This window comes from Erythrolamprus reginae, chromosome 1 (genome assembly GCF_031021105.1).
Source record: "Erythrolamprus reginae isolate rEryReg1 chromosome 1, rEryReg1.hap1, whole genome shotgun sequence".
Classification (NCBI taxonomy): domain Eukaryota; kingdom Metazoa; phylum Chordata; class Lepidosauria; order Squamata; family Dipsadidae; genus Erythrolamprus; species Erythrolamprus reginae.
In genome coordinates, this window is record NC_091950.1 from 398,431,930 (window position 1) to 398,450,740 (window position 18,811).

General features: G+C 38.1%; 1 protein-coding gene and 2 non-coding genes across 3 annotated transcripts; all 3 read left to right on the top strand.

The window, feature by feature from the left end:
• The first annotated feature begins 269 nt into the window (after positions 1 to 269).
• Positions 270 to 17,632, top strand: CCT6A (chaperonin containing TCP1 subunit 6A). Its single transcript, XM_070735128.1, has 14 exons — positions 270 to 597; positions 4,378 to 4,441; positions 5,219 to 5,353; positions 6,097 to 6,270; positions 6,403 to 6,506; positions 8,103 to 8,213; positions 8,878 to 9,037; positions 9,346 to 9,428; positions 9,920 to 10,016; positions 10,364 to 10,511; positions 11,655 to 11,788; positions 12,106 to 12,208; positions 16,927 to 16,999; positions 17,317 to 17,632. The coding sequence occupies exons 1-14, from the start codon at positions 464 to 466 to the stop codon at positions 17,387 to 17,389; spliced, it is 1,593 nt and encodes a 530-aa protein (XP_070591229.1). The 5' UTR covers positions 270 to 463; the 3' UTR covers positions 17,390 to 17,632.
• On the top strand, positions 5,645 to 5,776 carry LOC139158213 (small nucleolar RNA SNORA22). The gene has a single exon (XR_011557615.1). It is a non-coding gene; the product is annotated as a small nucleolar RNA SNORA22 (small nucleolar RNA).
• On the top strand, positions 7,861 to 7,995 carry LOC139158210 (small nucleolar RNA SNORA15). The gene has a single exon (XR_011557612.1). It is a non-coding gene; the product is annotated as a small nucleolar RNA SNORA15 (small nucleolar RNA).
• Positions 17,633 to 18,811: the final 1,179 nt, after the last annotated feature.

Genomic DNA, 18,811 nt, shown 5'->3' on the forward strand with positions numbered 1-18,811 from the left:
GTTAGGATTTTTTATTATGTTAAATGAAAAGTTTCTATATTATTTATTGAAGATACATGTGTTGTTACATATGTATGGATTTATGGTGGAGAAAAAATAAAAAATATTTTTTTAAATTACTTGAATAAGATTATATAGTAATACAGTATTTTAAAGTTTTATGAATATCCCACACTTAGGCCCACCACCATTTTACATAGCAACCGTCTCCAACCGCCACCCCGGCCGTTATATGAGGCAGCCCTGAGCGACGCGGCTATTTGACCAATGGGAATGGAAGGCGGGCTTTCCTAGGCCCAATAGCACCCCAAGCGCTCAGACCTCCATATGGACTATTCTAGAATGAAAGCGGCTGTGACGTCCCTGGCCCCGCCCCTCGATTCGTCAGACCTGGGTCGACTCAGGCGGGAGCGTGCGTACGCTGGCTCCTTTTTTCTCTTCCTCCAGAATTTAGCCGGGAGCGATGGCGGTGAAGGCGCTCAACCCCAAAGCTGAGGTAGCGCGGGCTCAAGCAGCCCTGGCAGTCAATATCAGCGCGGCGCGGGGCCTGCAGGACGTGCTCAGGACCAATCTCGGGCCCAAAGGAACCATGAAAATGTAAGGCGTTGGGGGTGGGGGTGGGGAGAACGGAGGAAAAAAGAGGGAGGGGCTAATAGGAGCTGAGGGTTGGGGGTGGGGCCACATTCAGCTCCGCCCACCCACATGGCGCTGGAGGCCGGAAGCGGCGAGGGGAGCGCGTGCGCAAAATAGCCTCGAAAACCCCCGAACCCCACCTACCTTTGAACGTAGCCTTTCTACAGCATTGTCGATGGAGATTTCTTTTATAAAATTTGAAAGGATCAGGCAGTACCAGTCAGGAGTGGTAGCTATTTTAAAAACCCAAATGCACGCAGAGGGACAGCAAATATGTCTTTACAGAGCGGGTAATTAGTTAAAGTGCATTGGGCGGTATGATAAACTTCTAGATCGGTATAAAATACTTATGCATTGCTCAAAAAAATATAAAGGGAACACTTAAACAACACAATGTAGCTCCAAGGATAACACAATGTAACTTTTATCCTATATTCTCTCCTATTTTTTCTCTAAATTTATTTTCTCGAAGGTGACCTCTATTACCTTCATTGTGTATTTATTGTGTATTGGAATAAATAAATAAAAAGTAAATCAAACTTCTGAGAACTCAAACTGTCCATTTAGAAAGCAACACTGATTGACAATCAATTACACATGCTGTTGTGCACATCCAAATTTGTACAGAACAAAGTCTCCAGTGAGAATATTTCATCCGTTCAGATCTAGGATGTTTTCTTTGAGTGTTCCCTTTATTTTTTTGAGCAGTATATTTTCCACCTCGGTCAATTTAATTACCAATAAGCCTTGCTTCATTTTATCTCTACGCAATTGGTTAAGAATCTTTATTCAATGTACATCCTGCCTTTTGTACTTGAGTTTGAGATGCCAAGCATAGGCCTCTCTCCTCCAGTTTGTCCCCACAGTAGCCAACCCACGAGATAGAAAAGACCACAAGTGGCTCAAAATCACCCATGAGCTTCAGTGTCTGGAAGTGAACTGTATTTTATTAATCTCAACTCCTTAATCCCACTGGCTCTCTAAATTAGGCTTTGAGCGTAAAACTGTACCATCAGTAGGGTGGATTTGATTTAAATCAAGTTGATTTAAATAATTTTTTTTTAAAGAGCAGCTATCATCTCTGTCCCACCGAGAGTCTCAGTGTTGCAGAATATACAGCCCTTATGCTACATAACTAAGCTCCATTTAATAATTATTTTATTCAGCATGAAACGGAGCTTAGTTATGTAGCATGAGGCTGTATATTCTGCAATATTGGGACTGTCCGTGAGACAGAGATGACAATTGCTCTTTAAAATTATGATTTAATTCTACTTGATTTAAATCAAATCCACCCTGCTGATGGTACAATTTTATGCTCGAAGCCTAATTTAGAGATCCAGTGGGATTAAGGAGTTGGACTAATAAAATACCTAGCCACAGAAGCTCATGGGTGATTTTGAGCCACTTAATGATGTATCTTAAATAAAAAACTATATTTAGATAGATTTTTTACTCTAAAAGTATTTTATTAAAATAAATTTGATTCTTTAAAAAAAACCAGTTTAAATTAAAAAATCAATTTAAATTTAAAATATCCATTGTTTTTTTAAAAACATTGATTTTTATCCACCCTGCCCATCAGCCAATTCCTTTTGTACAAGTCAGAATTTGAAACATGCTAATTGAACGCAATTGTCTTGGTGGGGGCAGGGGTTTGCCGCTTCCTCCTGTCCACAATCACAAGGGGAGCACTGTTAGCATGTACAATGATAACTCTACCTAAGAACACCTCTACTGAAGAACATTTCTAGATAAGAACCGGATGTTCAAGATTTTTTTGCCTCTACTTAAGAACCCAAGCCCAGAAAAATTTTCCAGGAAATTTGAGAGCGGCACGAAGGCCCGGCCAGTTTCCTGCCATTCCCCCTTTAGTCCCAGCCATTTTGGGCTTTTCTGGACTGCCAGAGGAGCCTTTTGGTGGCCCTTAAGGAGGCTTTGGCAGTCCAGAGCGAACAAAGCATTTTCCTTTCTCTGGGCACTTGGAGAGGGAATAAACCTCTGTCAGCGCCCAAAGGAAAAAAACACTCCCTTTGCTCTGGGCAGCCCAGAGCGAACAGAGCATTTTCCTTTCTCTGGGCGCTTGGAGAGGGAATAAACCACTTCACTGTGGTGACTCCCTCACGCTGCCTCCCATACACTCAGTGCAAGGTTGCCTCCCGGAGCATCTGGGCACGGAAAGGCAAAAGGGCGCTTCACCCCGGCCAGATCAACTCAGCTTCAGCCAAACCGAGGAGTCACTACAGTGAAGGAAAGGTGCCGGCTACAAAGCGAGCAAGAGGAGAGGGGAGCCCTTCAACATGGGAAGGAAGAGGCAGCAGGTAGCAGCAGCAGCCTTTGGGTCAAAGGAGTGGGAGGTTCCCCCCTCTTGCCCACCTGGGTTTCTCTCTCTGGTGCAGTTTATGGGAGGCACATCCTCCTTGCTGCCTCAGAGTCCCTCTTTTTTTTTTAAGCCTTAAAGTTTTGGATTTTTTTTATTCACCTCACCTTCTTCCTTCAGCAGTGACTGTCCTCCTCTTCTTCCTTCTCCTCCTCCCACCTAAATTCCAAGCTTTTATTTCTTTCCTAATGGGTTTGCACGCATTATTTGCTTTTACATTGATTCCTATGGGAAAAATTGCTTCTACTTACAAACTTTTCTACTTAAGAACCTGGTCATGGAACGAATTAAGTTCTTAAGTAGAGGTACCACTGTACTTGGCTTAATTATCAATGCATGGTGTCAGCTGAATGAAAGCATGGTAGGTTTCATTGGCCAGATCTTAGTCTGAGGCAATGTCATAGTTTTATAATTGTACCTCTTCCAAAATTAGCTCTCTTGCACAATTCCAAAGTATTGAAGTTGTTTTGCCATTAATAGGATATTCAGTTCCAGAATTGAAAATAGAAAAGAGAGCTTTGGTGATGGTGGTATACACTTAAGATTTTTGTTACACAAGTTTTTCTTTCACACTGATTGTTTTATTTTATTGGCCTCAAATACTTTTGCTAAGTCCCCATCTCTTTTTCTCTAAAGAGAAAGTCAGGATTCTCCACATTGGGGTGGCAATATGGGTCCTTTATACAAGCAGTCCTCGGCTTATTGCCACAATTAACTGCAAAAATTATGTTGCTAAGTGAGACATTTTTGTGACTTTTCCTGCCACAATTTTTAAATGAATCACTGCAGTTGTTGAATTAGAAACCCATTTGTTAAATGAATCTGGCTTCCCCACTGACTTTGCTTGTCTGAAGGTCACATAACCTTGAAACACTGCAAACATAAATATGAGTCATTTGCCAAGCATTTGAATTTTGATCAATAATCGTTGGGATGCTACAACGGTCATGTGAACAACAGTCATAAATCACTTTTTAAGTACTGTTGTAACTTTGAATAGTCACAAAATGAACTTGCAAGTTTAGGATTACGTGTAATGATATTTATTTATTTATTTGATTTTTTAATGCCGCCCTTCTCCTTAGACTCAGGATGGCTTACAACATATCCTTCATTTCAAATTATAATGGTTGGATTAAGATACATATACATATTTATTAATAGGCTTTTCCTTAATGATATTTATGAGGAGCCCAGAAAGGAAACATAATTTGCTTTGAAATGTCACCTCTCTTTTTGCAAAATTATTACTATGACACAATAAGGATAGTAATATTGGTAAATTAAATTTGTCAGGTCCTTTTGCCCAAAAACTTGGAAAAAGAACTGGGATTGAGGGCTGATGGCTTTTCTGTTTTCCGTAGGCTTGTATCTGGTGCTGGTGATATCAAGCTTACCAAAGATGGCAATGTCCTGCTTCATGAGATGGTAAGTTTTTCCTTCTCTTCCAAGAACATAATTTTAAAATATCAAGTAATACAATATCTTCTAGAATTTTTTATTTACATGCAGAAAAGAAGCATGTTGTTAGATCTTACTAGGAGCAGACTATTGGTGATATAGGCCAAAAGTTTTACTAAAGTTATGTCAAAGTTAGTGATGATTTTATTTTAGCACAAAATGCTGTGTTTTGTTTGAATTGTATAACAATTGTCTCAAAGAATTTGTTGGTAACAGCATAAGCTTTTCTCTGCTTTTATGGTTCAGATTAGAATATATACATTGCTGGTATTACTGTGGATTATTTCTTCAATGATAAAATTGATAACAAAGCACAATAATAAAGGAGGAGGAATGTATTCATTTTTAATTTGATTTCTGTGGCCGCCCATCTCAACAATGACTCTGGATGGTATACATCATAACACATAAAAAGAAATACAGTCCCTTAGCCAGCTTGCTTTGAAGCCATGAAGGTTTTAAATATGATAATCAGAACCTTGAATTGCGCCCAGAAACACACTGGCAACAGTGCAACTCACATAGCAGTACTGTGGTATTTTCTATGGCCACTCATCTCAACAAGTCACCCTGTGTGGCATACATCATAAAGCATAAAAACAAATAAAAGCTTGGAGTTTTTGAATGCTCTTCCTAGGGAACCCCATGTAGATCATATTGCAGTAATCCAGACAAGGTCATGGGTGACTAAGCAAAGGAATGACATTTTGATAATATTATTTTTGTTCTCTTTGCATCTATCAGCAAATCCAACATCCAACAGCTTCCTTGATAGCCAAAGTAGCAACAGCACAAGATGACATCACTGGTGATGGGACTACTTCTAATGTCCTTATAATTGGTGAGCTGCTCAAGCAGGCAGATCTCTACATTTCAGAGGTATGTGACAGTGTTATGTATTTGTAATCTGCATGAGGACATCTTCAATTTGCTTTCAGATTTAAATAAAGCTGAAAGAAATTATTGGTTTTGCTATTAAAACAAGACTCTTAGTTGCACCATCCTTATTTAATTAAAGTGAATATACATAAACAATTAAAAATTTAATCTTTGTAACATGTTTAACAGATTAATTTTGTTTTGCCTGTGGCTCTGAACTTTTATTTACTCAGATTAGGGGCAGTATATAATTGAGTTTTGACCACAGTATGTGAGAAATTTCTGATTCTGTTGCACAGTGAACAACCAAATGAGCTCCATAGTTCCTTTGGCATAATTCTGTGCAAGAATAAACTGTACTTTACCCTCTGCATTGAAAGGACTGTTTTTCCTTTTATATGTATTCAAAAGGACAGTACAAAATATCTATGTGCAGCCTCCGATCATCTAGAAAAGTTAAAAAGTAAAATAGTTTTTGCTGAAATCACTTGATTGAATCTATTCTTGTGTAAAAAGATTTGCCATTGTTTTCTCTTAATCTTTACAATTAATAATAATATAATAATGTGTTAAATGTATATGCGATTAAACTCGCAGCAACTGGGGAGTTTGTTGGTTGTTTTTCAAAAGAATAATAAAAATAAATTACTTATGGAAACTGATCACTTGAATTTTGCCTATAACCAGAGTATGGAATTCCATATGTGTGCATGGTTTTTTAAAAATTCTTTGTTTGGCATTAGGGGTTACATCCTCGATTAATTACAGAAGGATTTGAAGCTGCAAAAGAAAAAGCTCTTCAGGTCCTGGAGCAGGTCAAAGTAGAAAAGGAAATGGACAGAGAAACACTCCTAGATGTTGCTAGAACTTCTCTCCGCACAAAGGTCCATGCTGAGCTTGCTGATGTCTTAACTGAGGTGAGTTTCATGGATTTGAGTGTTCTCCAAAAATAGATTCTCTGTAATTCCCATATTTAAAGTGAAGTGAATCTCTGAAGGAGGAATAGCTGAGTTGCTAAATTCTGGAGTCTTGTTCTCTTTTCTTTGAAGGCTGTCGTCGATTCAATTCTGACAATCAGAAAACCAAACGAGCCAATAGATCTTTATATGGTTGAAATAATGGAGATGAAGCACAAATCTGAAACAGACACAACGTAGGTATCAGATAAATGGGCTCGGTTCCCAAAGCCTTGAAATGTATCAGTCTTACATTCCCCTTTTGGTGGAACCATCACTGTTCCACATCATGCTCTCTTAGCCTTTATTAAATTGGTATTTTCCAGATATTGGATCTTGTGGAATTCTGTGCCAGCATGACAGAGAATTGTGGGAGTTACTGTTCAACACTGTGGGCCTTAGAGTGGAAGATATACTACAGTGATCCCTCGATTAGCACGGTCTCGATTAGTGCGAAACGCTGCAACGCGGTTTTTCACAAAATATTAATTAAAAAATACTCCACGGTTTTTTTGCTATACCACGGTTTTTCCCACCCGATGACGTCATACGTCATCACCAAGAGTCACTTCTCTGTCTCTTTCTCTTTCTTTCCTGTCACTATGCTTCAATCATTTTCTCATTTCTCTTTTTTCTCCCCTTTTTTCTATCATTTCTCTCTCTCTTTCTTCCTCTCTCACACTCTCTTCCTCCCTTCTCTCCCCCCCCCCTCCACTTGCCCACGAGAAGAAAAAAAGCAACCTCTGCCGGGCAGCTCCCCTTGTGCCCCCGCTTTGTGCCTGCCTCTTTTGGGGATTTTTTTTTCTTTTCTTTTTTGCGCTGGCGGCGGGAGCTGTTGGGGAGGGCTCTGCCGGGAAGGCCTCTCAGCTGCAGAGCCGAATGGGGGCGGAGGCAACAGCGGAGCCCAGCGCTGGGGCCATGCGAGGCTGTTCATCCAGGGGGGCGTGGACTGGCAAGTCGCCCTCCTTTCTCTCTCTTTCTCAAGATCGCTTGCCGCTTGCCTATTGCAGCGAAGGGAAGCAAGGCTCCAAGCTGCAAAGCGGCAAGCGGCAAGCGATCTTGGGGTTTCCCCTTTGCCTGGGCGGCGGGAAGACCAAGGGAAGGTTCCTTCAGCCGCCCAACACCTGATCCGCTCCGCAGCGCGGCAGCAGCGAGGAGCCGAAGATGGGGTTTCCCCTTTGCCTTTACCCCATCTTCGGCTCCTCGCTGCTTCCGCGCTGCGGAGCAGATCAGATGTTGGGCGGCTGAAGGAACCTTCCCTTGGTCTTCCCCGCCGCCCACACGCAAACTCCACCATCTGCGCATGTGCGGCCATGAAAAAAATGGCGCGCATGCGTAGATGGTGTTTTTACTTCCGCATCCAGTATAACGCGGAAATCGGTTAGCGCGGGAGGTCTTGGAACGTAACCCCCGCGCTAACCGAGGGATCACTGTACACTGTTTCAGATTTATAATATCTAATAAATAAAAATACATAGTTCTATTTTATTCTGAACTGTTAAAACGGATTAAAGCCCAAGTTTCATAAGTGTGATGTACTTGGAACCGAGAGCATGGATGAATTCTGCATTGGCTTTTGCAGTGGCTAATGGAGTCAGACACCATGCAAGAATAAGATTTGCCTCGGATTTATCTAGTGGCATGCTGTACTTAAGCAGTATGCTTGGATCTGAAAGGGATACACAACTAGGTTGTTCCTAGGAGTGCTATTTTTAGCATGAAATGCATGAGACTAGTAGGGATAAATAATTGAAACTAACTTCTTAAAAAGCTATTTAAAATATCTTTTACAGCCTAATAAAGGGACTTGTCCTGGACCATGGCGCTCGTCATCCTGACATGAAGAAGAGGATTGAAGATGCTTACATCCTTACTTGCAATGTGTCATTAGAATATGAAAAAACGTATGTATACATTAGAATTTACAGCTGTAATTGGAACTTGCAAACTGAGCTTCTTTAATCTTACATTTGTGGAATTCGGTATTTGGTTTATAGGATCTTCTTTGTTGAAATCCACTATTTCTAGTGTCAGTTGCTTCTGACTTTTATATATATATGCTTCCTGGGATTGAAAGCAAATCAGGCCAGTTCTTGTTAATACTTGAATGGGAGACACCACATAATATAATAGACTTGAGAGATGAAAAATCCTGGAAGGTGCCAATGGGAAACTATATAGTTGCCAAGAAAACTGCCTGGATTTTTTTCCACGTAATTAATGACAGTTAAATTTGACCTCCAAGGCTTAGGTTACTTTTTATGGTTTCCTGTTGAATAGAATTAGAATAGAATTTTTTATTAGCCAAGTGTGATTGGACACACAAGGAATTTGGTGCATATGCTCTCAATGTACATAAAAGAAAATATACATATATCAAGAATCGTGAGGTACAACACTTAATGATTGTCATAGGGTTCAAATAAGCAATATTAATATAAATTGTAAGGATACAAGCAACAAGTTAGTCATACAGTCATAAGTGGGAGGAGATGGGTGATATGAACAATGAGAAAAACAAATAGTAATAGTAATGCAGCCATACTGACAGCATATTTTTTTCCCCAGAGAGGTGACTTCTGGATTCTTTTATAAGAGTGCAGAAGAAAGAGAAAAGCTTGTTAAAGCAGAAAGAAAGTTCATCGAAGAAAGAGTGAATAAAATCATAGAGTTGAAAAATTCAGTTGTTGGGGATTCAAATAAAGGTTTTATTGTCATCAACCAAAAGGTAAGAGAAGGGTATTGAGATGGTTGCCTAAGAAATGGGTCTTTAACATAAAATGGGCCAGAGAGAATGAAACATTGTTTTACTTGCATCTTGTGTTAATAATCCGAGTCTCTGAGAGTCAGATGACATTTTATAATGCAAATAACATAAGCTAATAATAAATTCATTAATAGCCATGTGGCTATAATAGGAACCCCAGTGGTCCATTAAATTATGGTATAGTAGTTGCATCTTTATTTAATTTTTCAATATAAGCTTTATTTAAATTTGAGTAGATCTGCTTATTGCACAGTGTTCTGTTTTTTCAGGGGATTGATCCTTTCTCCCTGGATGCACTTGCAAAAGAAGGGATAGTGGCACTGCGCAGAGCAAAGCGAAGAAATATGGAGAGGTCAGTTTCTGCAAGAACCTGGGAACTGCCTTGGGCTGACACTGCTGGTTTTTTTCCTTTGAAAATGTTTAGCCGCATCTTACTGTAAACCAGAAAAGTGACATCCAAAACTTTTGAGAGGAGTGTTCTTACGTTATAATTCTAATCGTAGATGTTTGAAAAACATTTGGAAATTTATAAACAATATTATCTTTAAAATTTCTTCAAAATAAATTTAGAATACTGGTATAAATTAATCACTTTGAATTGTTAGTATTACATAAAGATATTCACACATTGATTCCTTTTTAGGATAAAAGGACTGCTTAACATTCTTGGTTCTATTTAAAAAGAGGAACAGCTATTGCCACCAGCCTAAGTCCTGGTTTACTGAATTAGTCACAGCTGTGGGTTCACAACTTGCTAAGCATGTTAGCAAATGAAGTATACCGCAATATGTGAATCCAGACTATAACAGAAATATCTAAGCATATTTATTATCTTATGTTCAGGTTATCTCTTGCCTGTGGAGGTGTTGCTATGAATTCTGTAGATGACCTCTCCACTGATTGCCTGGGACATGCAGGTCTTGTCTATGAATATACCTTGGTGAGTTTGATTTTTAAAGTCTTTAATTCTTTTCAGTTTGATTTCTGTGGCAAACATTATAATTAATATCTAATTTAATTGTGTTGTGTTATTCATGAGCCAAGTGGGTAGATGGATGGGTGGAAGAATGTTTCATAGAATTAAAGCTCCTCTTTGAGGGAGGTAAGTGGTTTAGAAGTATGATAAATTAATCTTGGAATTCTTAGATATTAATAGAACAAACTCAGAGCTTTTAAAAAAGCAGATAAGAATATAATAAATGTACTGTTCAAAATAGAAAATCAAATGTATATCACATACTTAGCGTTTATGATCCTTAAATAATGTCTGAATTGTTCCCTGCACAGGGTGAAGAGAAATACACTTTTATTGAGAAGTGTGAAAACCCTCGTTCTGTGACTTTGTTGATCAAGGGACCGAATAAGCACACACTGACACAGATCAAGGATGCTGTAAGAGATGGACTGCGTGCTGTCAAAAATGCCATTGAAGATGGTGAGTAGGTTAAAAGCACTTCATTATTTTCGTGGCCTCAGATTAGCCAATTGATTAAATGAAGCTTTCTTTTAATATTACTTCAATTAATACATTTGATTCAAAAATTCATTTTTATTGAAAAGAGGTCCAGGAGTTCAAAGTGGCATTCATACTCCCATCTCCGATTTTTCCAACAAAAGCAGTTTTTAGGGACAGATTGAACTGAATAGAGAGCTTCTTTGTCTGTGGAGTGAAATCTGCATCTCTCTGGTCTTTAATTTTAGCATCTTACAGTTGCCTACTTTGGTTCACTAATTTTACTTTGGAGTAAAAGTAAAATTACTCCAAAGTAAAGTTTGGGGTAATTTGAATAGTGGAGTGGACTCTAATACTTCATGAATGGGGCTGCTTAGGAAGGGTCTCAAAAAAGGAAAATTGTGTTTGTAAGAAAATGTGTTTTAAAATGCTATGTTCAGCATCCTTCATATTTCAAGGTTTTGTTGTGGAAGGAAGAACAATATATTGCTTCAGGATACTTTTGTGTTGCTAAATTTAGATAGGCCCAGAGCTACCTCTTGTTTGCTATTGGTATGTTTTGGCTATGTGAGTACCAATGTAATTGAGATTGTGGTGATGGCTAACAAAACAATATAACTGTCTCATAAAATAGAACTATCACACCAGCTCGGGCTGCTAATAGTGCCTGTGCTAGTGTAACTAAGCATAGGTGTTGCAACTTACAATACACCGCTACGGCAATTACAACCACCACCATGCCACTTCATTCCTAAACTGAAGCATAATAATGCACTAAAACCTCAGGTAAATGAGATTCAATATTTTAAAATAATTATAGTTTCTACTGTCCTTCCTTTCAACTTAAAAATATTTTAAATGTACATAGATGTATAGTGGGAGGAGGCAATAAAGGTAGAATAAGACTACCATGTAGATTATTGTACAAACATCAGAGGCATACAACATGTGTTGTGTTTGAAAAGATTTTCAGACTTAAAACTCTTTATTTAAGAAGACTTGAGAACACCAAAAAGTTTTATATTTAAGAAACATGGTTTTCCTTCTTTAAATACTATTTCCTTGGACATCTGTCCTGCATTTCGTTGCAGGACTGATGTTAACAAATTATTTTTGATTTTCCAGGCTGTGTAGTTCCCGGTGCTGGAGCCTTGGAGGTGACAATAGCTGATGCCCTTATGAAACATAAGCCCAATGTAAAAGGAAGAAGCCAACTGGGGGTTCAGGCATTTGCTGATGCATTGCTAATCATCCCTAAGGTAGGAAGCTTCTAGACAAAAACATCTAAAATATTCTTGTGCTCTATAGTTACTATCAGCAAGACTTTCCAGTTGTCAGCAGAGATACAGCTGAAATGAAAATGAAGGGGGGGGTCAGTCAGTTCTAAGTATATATTGGGCATTTATCTCCACTAAATACCAAATAACTCCTTTTTGACAGAGTGAACAATAGAAATTATTATTATTATTATTATTGTTATTGTTATTGTTATTATTGTTATTAATTGCATTTGTATGCCGCCCCTCTCCTCAGACCCCTTTATTTATTCTTATTCCCCCTTTATTTATTCTTACAGGTACTTGCTCAGAATGCTGGCTACGACCCTCAGGAAACACTAGTTAAAGTTCAAGCAGAATATGCTGATTCTGGACAACTAGTGGGGGTGGACCTAAATTCTGGTGAGTACAGAACAGTGGCTGGGAATGGCATGATTGGCGGGCTTACTTCACAATTCCAAACTGCTGGGTATGTTATGGTCATCAAAGTTTTTTCTTTTACAAACTAAGGTAGCAGATGGGTGATGATTTTTGAAAATGACCGTTATTATAAACTAGTTCAGTTGCAAGCTTTTATCCAGAAAATAGTAGCACTAAACCAACACAAAGTTCTCAGGTGGTCTATGGTGCTGTCTGAATTTGTTTTTCTTGCAGATGTTTCATTATGCAAACTAAATAACACCAGCACTGATGATGTTGCCTAGTTTGGGTAATGAATTATCTGCAAAACAACCAACCAACCTCAGACAGCACCAAGCACTCCACAGTTCAGCCCTGAGCTGCAAGCATTCTCCTTTATCGATGATGTTCTCATTTAGAATTTATTGAGGTGAACTTGTGATAACGGTTGTACTTTTATTTCTGACAATTTAGCAGTTAAATAAACTTGTAACTAAAAAGATTACAAATCTGAATATTATAAAGAAGGCTTGATCATGTTCCTAATAACTCCAGCGTGGACAGACTACAAACATTTGTTGTACATGCAATCCTCAACTGGAATCACAATTGGGACTGGAATTAAGGTTGCTAGGAGGTATAGTCATTAAGCCCCGAGTCTTCGGAGAGGGGCGGCATACAAATCTAAATAATAAATAATAAATAAATAATAAGCAAGTTGACTGGACTCAATTTTATGGTTCATTTTTACCACAGTCATTAAGCGAATCATGGGGATGTTAAGTGAATCACACTATTGGGAAGTAAATCAGATATCCCCCCGTCGATTTATTGGAAACTGGCTTCGAAAGTTGCAGATTGCTCCCAAAAGAAAAAGAAAATTCCTTTCCAGTTTGTAAACCATTTTAACTTCATAGAATATTTATGCAGGTCTTTAGTTTTCCAAACCACTTTGCACAGAGGGTCCTTTATAAAACAAAACAACTCTGGCAATCTAACAAAAGTCTATGGAATAGGAGTAGACCGGAAATGTGGTGAGACAGGCTAGAAATCTTTGAAGGAGAGGCGTCTAAGACGACCCAGAGGAGCAAGCAAGCACCTCAAGCACTTCAGATTGGTGGTGGCCCTTATTACGCCATTCAAATCTGACGCAACAAGGCCATGTTTAGGCGCAGCAGCAGTAAATGGACAAAGTGCTGCAACTAGGCGAGAAAAGAGCCCAACTCACAGGTAAAAGCAGTTTTTCAGTTTTGATTTCTAAAGACTTCTTAAGTTGAAATAGCAACTAATTGGCACCTGGGAACTATCTTTTTTTTTAAAATAAATTTTATTGATTTTTTAAAGTTTTAACAACAAAAAGAAAAATATACATAAATTCAAACATAAATGTGTGTGCCATCACCAGACAAACAAAATCATATATCCCTCCACCAGGGAAGATTCAATTCTATATCTTTCATTTACCTCAGCTCCGGGTTACATTGCTCATTCTTTATAGAGTGATTGAATTTTATTTTTTACATTTGCATCGCTTACTAATATTAATATATGGTTTTTAACCTTTTCCCACCGCCTCATTATTGCTACTAATTTCTCTTCATTATAATTATGTAATTAATTTCCATAATTTCATAGTGAATGTGATCCACCATGTACCTGCACCAATTTTTTTTTATCGTCCATTTATTAGCATCTTTCCACCCAAGCACTATAGTTGCTTGGGCACTTTCTATTGCTGCAGTTTTAATTTCTTCATATTCTTTTACCTCACTATTTTTTATCAATAATGCTGCTTCCTTGGTTAATTTCCAGTCACTATTCGTAATTTTATTCACTTCCGTTTGTATTTGCTTCCAAAATTTTGGACTTTACTGCATTCCCAAAACATATGCATAAATACTCCTTTTTCCTTACATCCATGCCAACAATTTTTCATCCTCGTTTGAAAGCGTGCTAATTGTACTGGTGTATAATACCATTTGTGTAAAATTTTTCTTCTCATCTCTCTTATCCTTGTATTTTTGATTCTTTTAATATTTTCAATATCTCTCTGAATCTTTTCCTTATTTTTTTCGCTTACTGAAACAATTGTATTATATCTCCAAATTCTTTGTCTACTAATGGAGTTTATTTTTATGACTGCTGTTATGGGTGCATGATCAGATATCCAATTACTCTTAATTTCTGCTTTTTTAATTTGGATATTTCCTGTTTTATTCATAAATATATAATCAATACAACTAAACTTATGTCTTACAGAATAATATGTTCCTCAATTTGAGTTATCAGCATGTAGATCTATCATATTTAATCTATTTAAATTTAATTGTTTCTTTTCTTTGTTATTAGCCATTATTTCTACATTGAAATCCCCATCAAATATCACCATCCCTTCTGAAAATAAATCCAATTTACGTTTTGCATTCATAATAAATTGTTTAGCATTTACATTTGGAGCATATATTACCGCTAGTATTATTATCATTTGATTTATTTTTCCTTTTACAAATAATAATCTTCCTTCTTTGTCCCCTTTTGTTTGTATCACCTGAAATGGATTCCTTTGATTTATTAATATGGCTACTCCCCTACTATTTGTTTTCCCTCTAGATTCAAAAATACCTTCCCATTCATTGCTGTCTATCAGTTTATCTGTTCTTTTCCGTCCCTTATGGGTTTCAATAAGAAATAAAAAATCCACATGATTTTCTTTCGCTAATTTCAATAGTCTGTGCCTTCTTGGAGGCGATGCAAGACCGTTTATATTTAATGCCATAATTGTTCGAACACTCATAATATTTCCATTTAACGTTTCTCCCTCCTGTAACCCAGAGTTCTGTTAAGTTCTTCATTTTTATAAAAGAATCTTCCCACCCAGGTGCCTCCCCCCGAATTTCACACTGAGAGAAAAGCGGGGGGGGGGGGATCCGCTGTTTTGGTCAGGCACCATTGAGGGCACGGTTCCACCGAAATTGTTGCTCCCCCCCAACACCCTTTCTTTTAAAAAAAAAGGAAATAAAACCCCACACTCCCCTCCCCAAATCTCCCTTAATTTGATTAAAGTTAAAACAGATATTAAATTGAATCAGGACCAAACCTTAGCCTTTTTCTTACTATATAAAACAAACAGAACAAAAACATTTTACAGACGTTTCATTTCTTTTTTTGCATCGTGACTCTCGTCTCCATTTTGGAAGAATCTGGTGGTTCTTTCTCCTTCTCCAAGAGGGCTTGCCATTTCAATTCAAATTCCTTGATGGGGAATGTTGATTGCAGGAGTTCAAAAAGATTTTTAACCCCCTCTCCTCCTGTTGCACCCCCCTCTTCAATCGCCTCTGTTGCTTTTTCTGCCTGTTGCTTTAAATCTGGATTCAAACCCAAGTTTTACCAGCATCTCCTTCCCTTCTTCCAACGTCTTTGCTCGGTACATTTTCCCCTCTTGAAAAACCATTATAATGGCCGGATATTGCCAGCTGAAACGAATATTTCCCTTGAACAAAGCTGCTGCAATCGGACGCATCTGGCTCCTTGCTTGTAAAGTTTGCACCGACAAATCTTTCAAAACCCGAATCGAGGCTCCTTTAAAACTGACGTTAGTAATTTTCCTTAGCTCTTTATAGACTGTTTCGGCTGTTCTCTCTGAGAGGAATTTGATTACGATGTCTCGTTGATTCTCGTCTCTTCGCGCTCCAAAAACCCAGTGTGCACGTTCTATTTGATGATCCTGAATTTCAATCTTATTCTCCTTAAACCATTGCTGAATATTTTGGATCATATTTTTGCCATCGGCAAAATCTGCTTTAAACCCTCTCAGACGCAAATTTGTTCTTCTTAATCTATCTTCCAGCATATTTCTGCGTTGGCGGTCCTGTTCTCTTCCATCTTTGAAACCCTAATATCCTGGGCTTGTTCTTTTTTCACTTCTTGCTCTTCTATTTTTACTTTTTGCAACTCGGTCTCAGTCTTAACCACCAACTCTTGCATTTCTTTCAATTGCTGACCGACCATGACAAAAGTTTTCATCAAAGCGTCCATTCTCTCTGTGAGCTCTACTCCGACTGCTTCCGCCATTTCCCTCCTCCTCTTAACTTATTGTTTACTCACAGTTCCGAATGTAGGCTGTTTTCACGTTGTTTCTGCTCTCCTTCGATAAGCCCAAGGTATTTTCAGGTTCCAAAGTTTTAACTTTTTTCCTTAGTCCAATTTATTTGAGACTCCAAGAGGTTCAATGGGGTTTAAAATCCAATGTTTATTTTCTCATTTGAGGAGCGTTCAAGCGGAGCGTCTACTCTCCTCGACGCATACGTAAAACCCCGCACCTGGGAACTATCAAAGGAAAAGAAAAAACAAAACAGACTAAAACTTTAAATCCTAAGAAGATCCCTTTCACTTTGGATACCATTTTAAATTAGAGAAATAAAAATAATAGAAAGCAATTAGTGAAAAAGAAAGCCCTTTGTTTTTGTGGATTTAAAATAATTATTGAATATTTTTTACAATCAGCTGGAAACCTTGTGTATTGGAGAGTGCCATCTACTGGTGAGAGGAAAATATTGCAACAACTTGTGGATTATAAAAGAGAAAGTACAGCTGTAAGACCTTGGACTATAAAAAGATAAGAGGAAAGCCTGAGAAATTTTAAGGAGTGTTCTGCTTTTCCCAGACTGTCTGACTTTGTTATTATTGTTGCCTTTTAATGAACTTTCTCCTATGTCTTTCAGGAGAGCCAATGGTGGCAGGAGCAGCTGGAATCTGGGATAATTACAATGTTAAAAAACAGTTGCTTCATTCCAGGTAACATTTTATAGCTATTTTAAAAAATGACCTCGACTGCATTGGGAATTGTATATAGAATGTACTTGACAATTAAGATGTGGTTGTGTATATTTTTGTATAAATAAATTGGTATGTTTTTCCAGACTATTAATGCTAGTAAATAGGTATAGGGTCTGATATTTCAGGATTTTTGCTTTTAATGCGGGAAGAAAAAGCAGAAATGAAATTGGCCGTATGAACCTTCTTAAAGAACACACAAAAAAAGGGCTGACTGTACTATTACTAAATGAATGATAAATTGAGGCCAATGAAATGTCTCTTCTTGTTTTCTCCAGCACTGTTATTGCTAGCAACATTCTCTTGGTTGATGAAATTATGCGAGCTGGAATGTCATCTCTCAAAGGCTGAATGGGAAGACCTCTTGAGTGGGAAATCTCTACCAACAGTTTCCTGAATCCATGTTAACAACATCCCTTTTCCAACATGTAATTCAAAAAATATAGGAGGAAGAAAAGTACCTTCAGGAGTTTGGCACTCACAAATTGAGATCTTTTACTTCTGTAGAAACGATTACTATTTATTTTTTACATGCACTGAACAAATGCATAAGAAGTTACTGTCTTTCTATCCATTAAATTTTTGCCCTCTTCAGGCCATGAGTGTTGTCTTTTTTCATAATATTCATGGTTTATATCATTCTCTATAGTTTCCACTGCATTAAAAAAACCTGCTCTTTTTATGACTCTAGTCCCTTTCTGGTAGACTTAGGGCAATTAGATTCAAGGTGGTGCATTACAAATGTAAAACAAATTGTTAGAACTGAAATCAAGGTGTTGAAATTAGTTTGAAATTAAAAGCCTGGTGAACGAGATGCATTTTTGCCATTTTTCTTGAAAGGCTCTAGTTTCATAGACAAATTGCTGCACTGGCAAATCACTGCCAAGATGCTGAAAAGACTAGCGCTTGGGAGGCAGGCAGGGGCTATACTGTGTGGGGGTAGTTGAACAGACAAAGGCAGGAGTGAAATGCTCCCGGTTTGCTCGTGCCTGTCGGTCGTTGGAAAGCTAGTTGCGAAGCACGAGGCTCTGCTTTAACACCACCATTTGGGTTCTTCTACCCTCTGCACATGCACAAAGTGTTCTGTGCATGCGCAGAGGGTAAAAGAACCCAAGTGGTTTCTGGGCAGGTGGGTGGAGCCTCATGCTACCTTCGCAACAGGCTGTCCGATGACTGACAGGCATGAGCAAACTGGGAGCATTTCACCCCTGGGTATTTACACTCCCCAATTTTCATAGCCCTTTAGTTTTGCTGATATTCTTCTGCTCAATTGTAGCAGGCATTGTTTTTCAGTGGCAAAGATTTAAGTGAGAATTTTGGAAGATTGCAAAGAAAAATCCGGTCTTCCATTTTGGGCATGTAAAAAGGACTGACTAGGCTTTGTTGACTGCACTGTAATGATTGATATAAGCCAGCGACTTCTCTAAAGGATTAATCTACCATCTTCAGTAGCTTTATAAAACGGGTATTTTCTGTTTATGGATTTACTACACTATGTAAATAAAAATGAGTTGCTCTAGTCACTAGATTTAAAAACAAGTTTCTAAAGTGGGATGGCAGAAAACATGAGTTCTATATTTGTTACTTCAAGCATTGGAAGGAAGCCGAGTACTATAGCTACAAAATAAAATACTGTAGCTTTGTTGCTAATCACTTAGTCATCCCAAGCTAAGCCTACTGTATAGTGCCACATTTCCTACACCCCCCAGAATACAAATGGTTAGAATGCAGCACTGCAGGCTAATTCAGCTAACTGCTAGCTGTAGTTCAGCA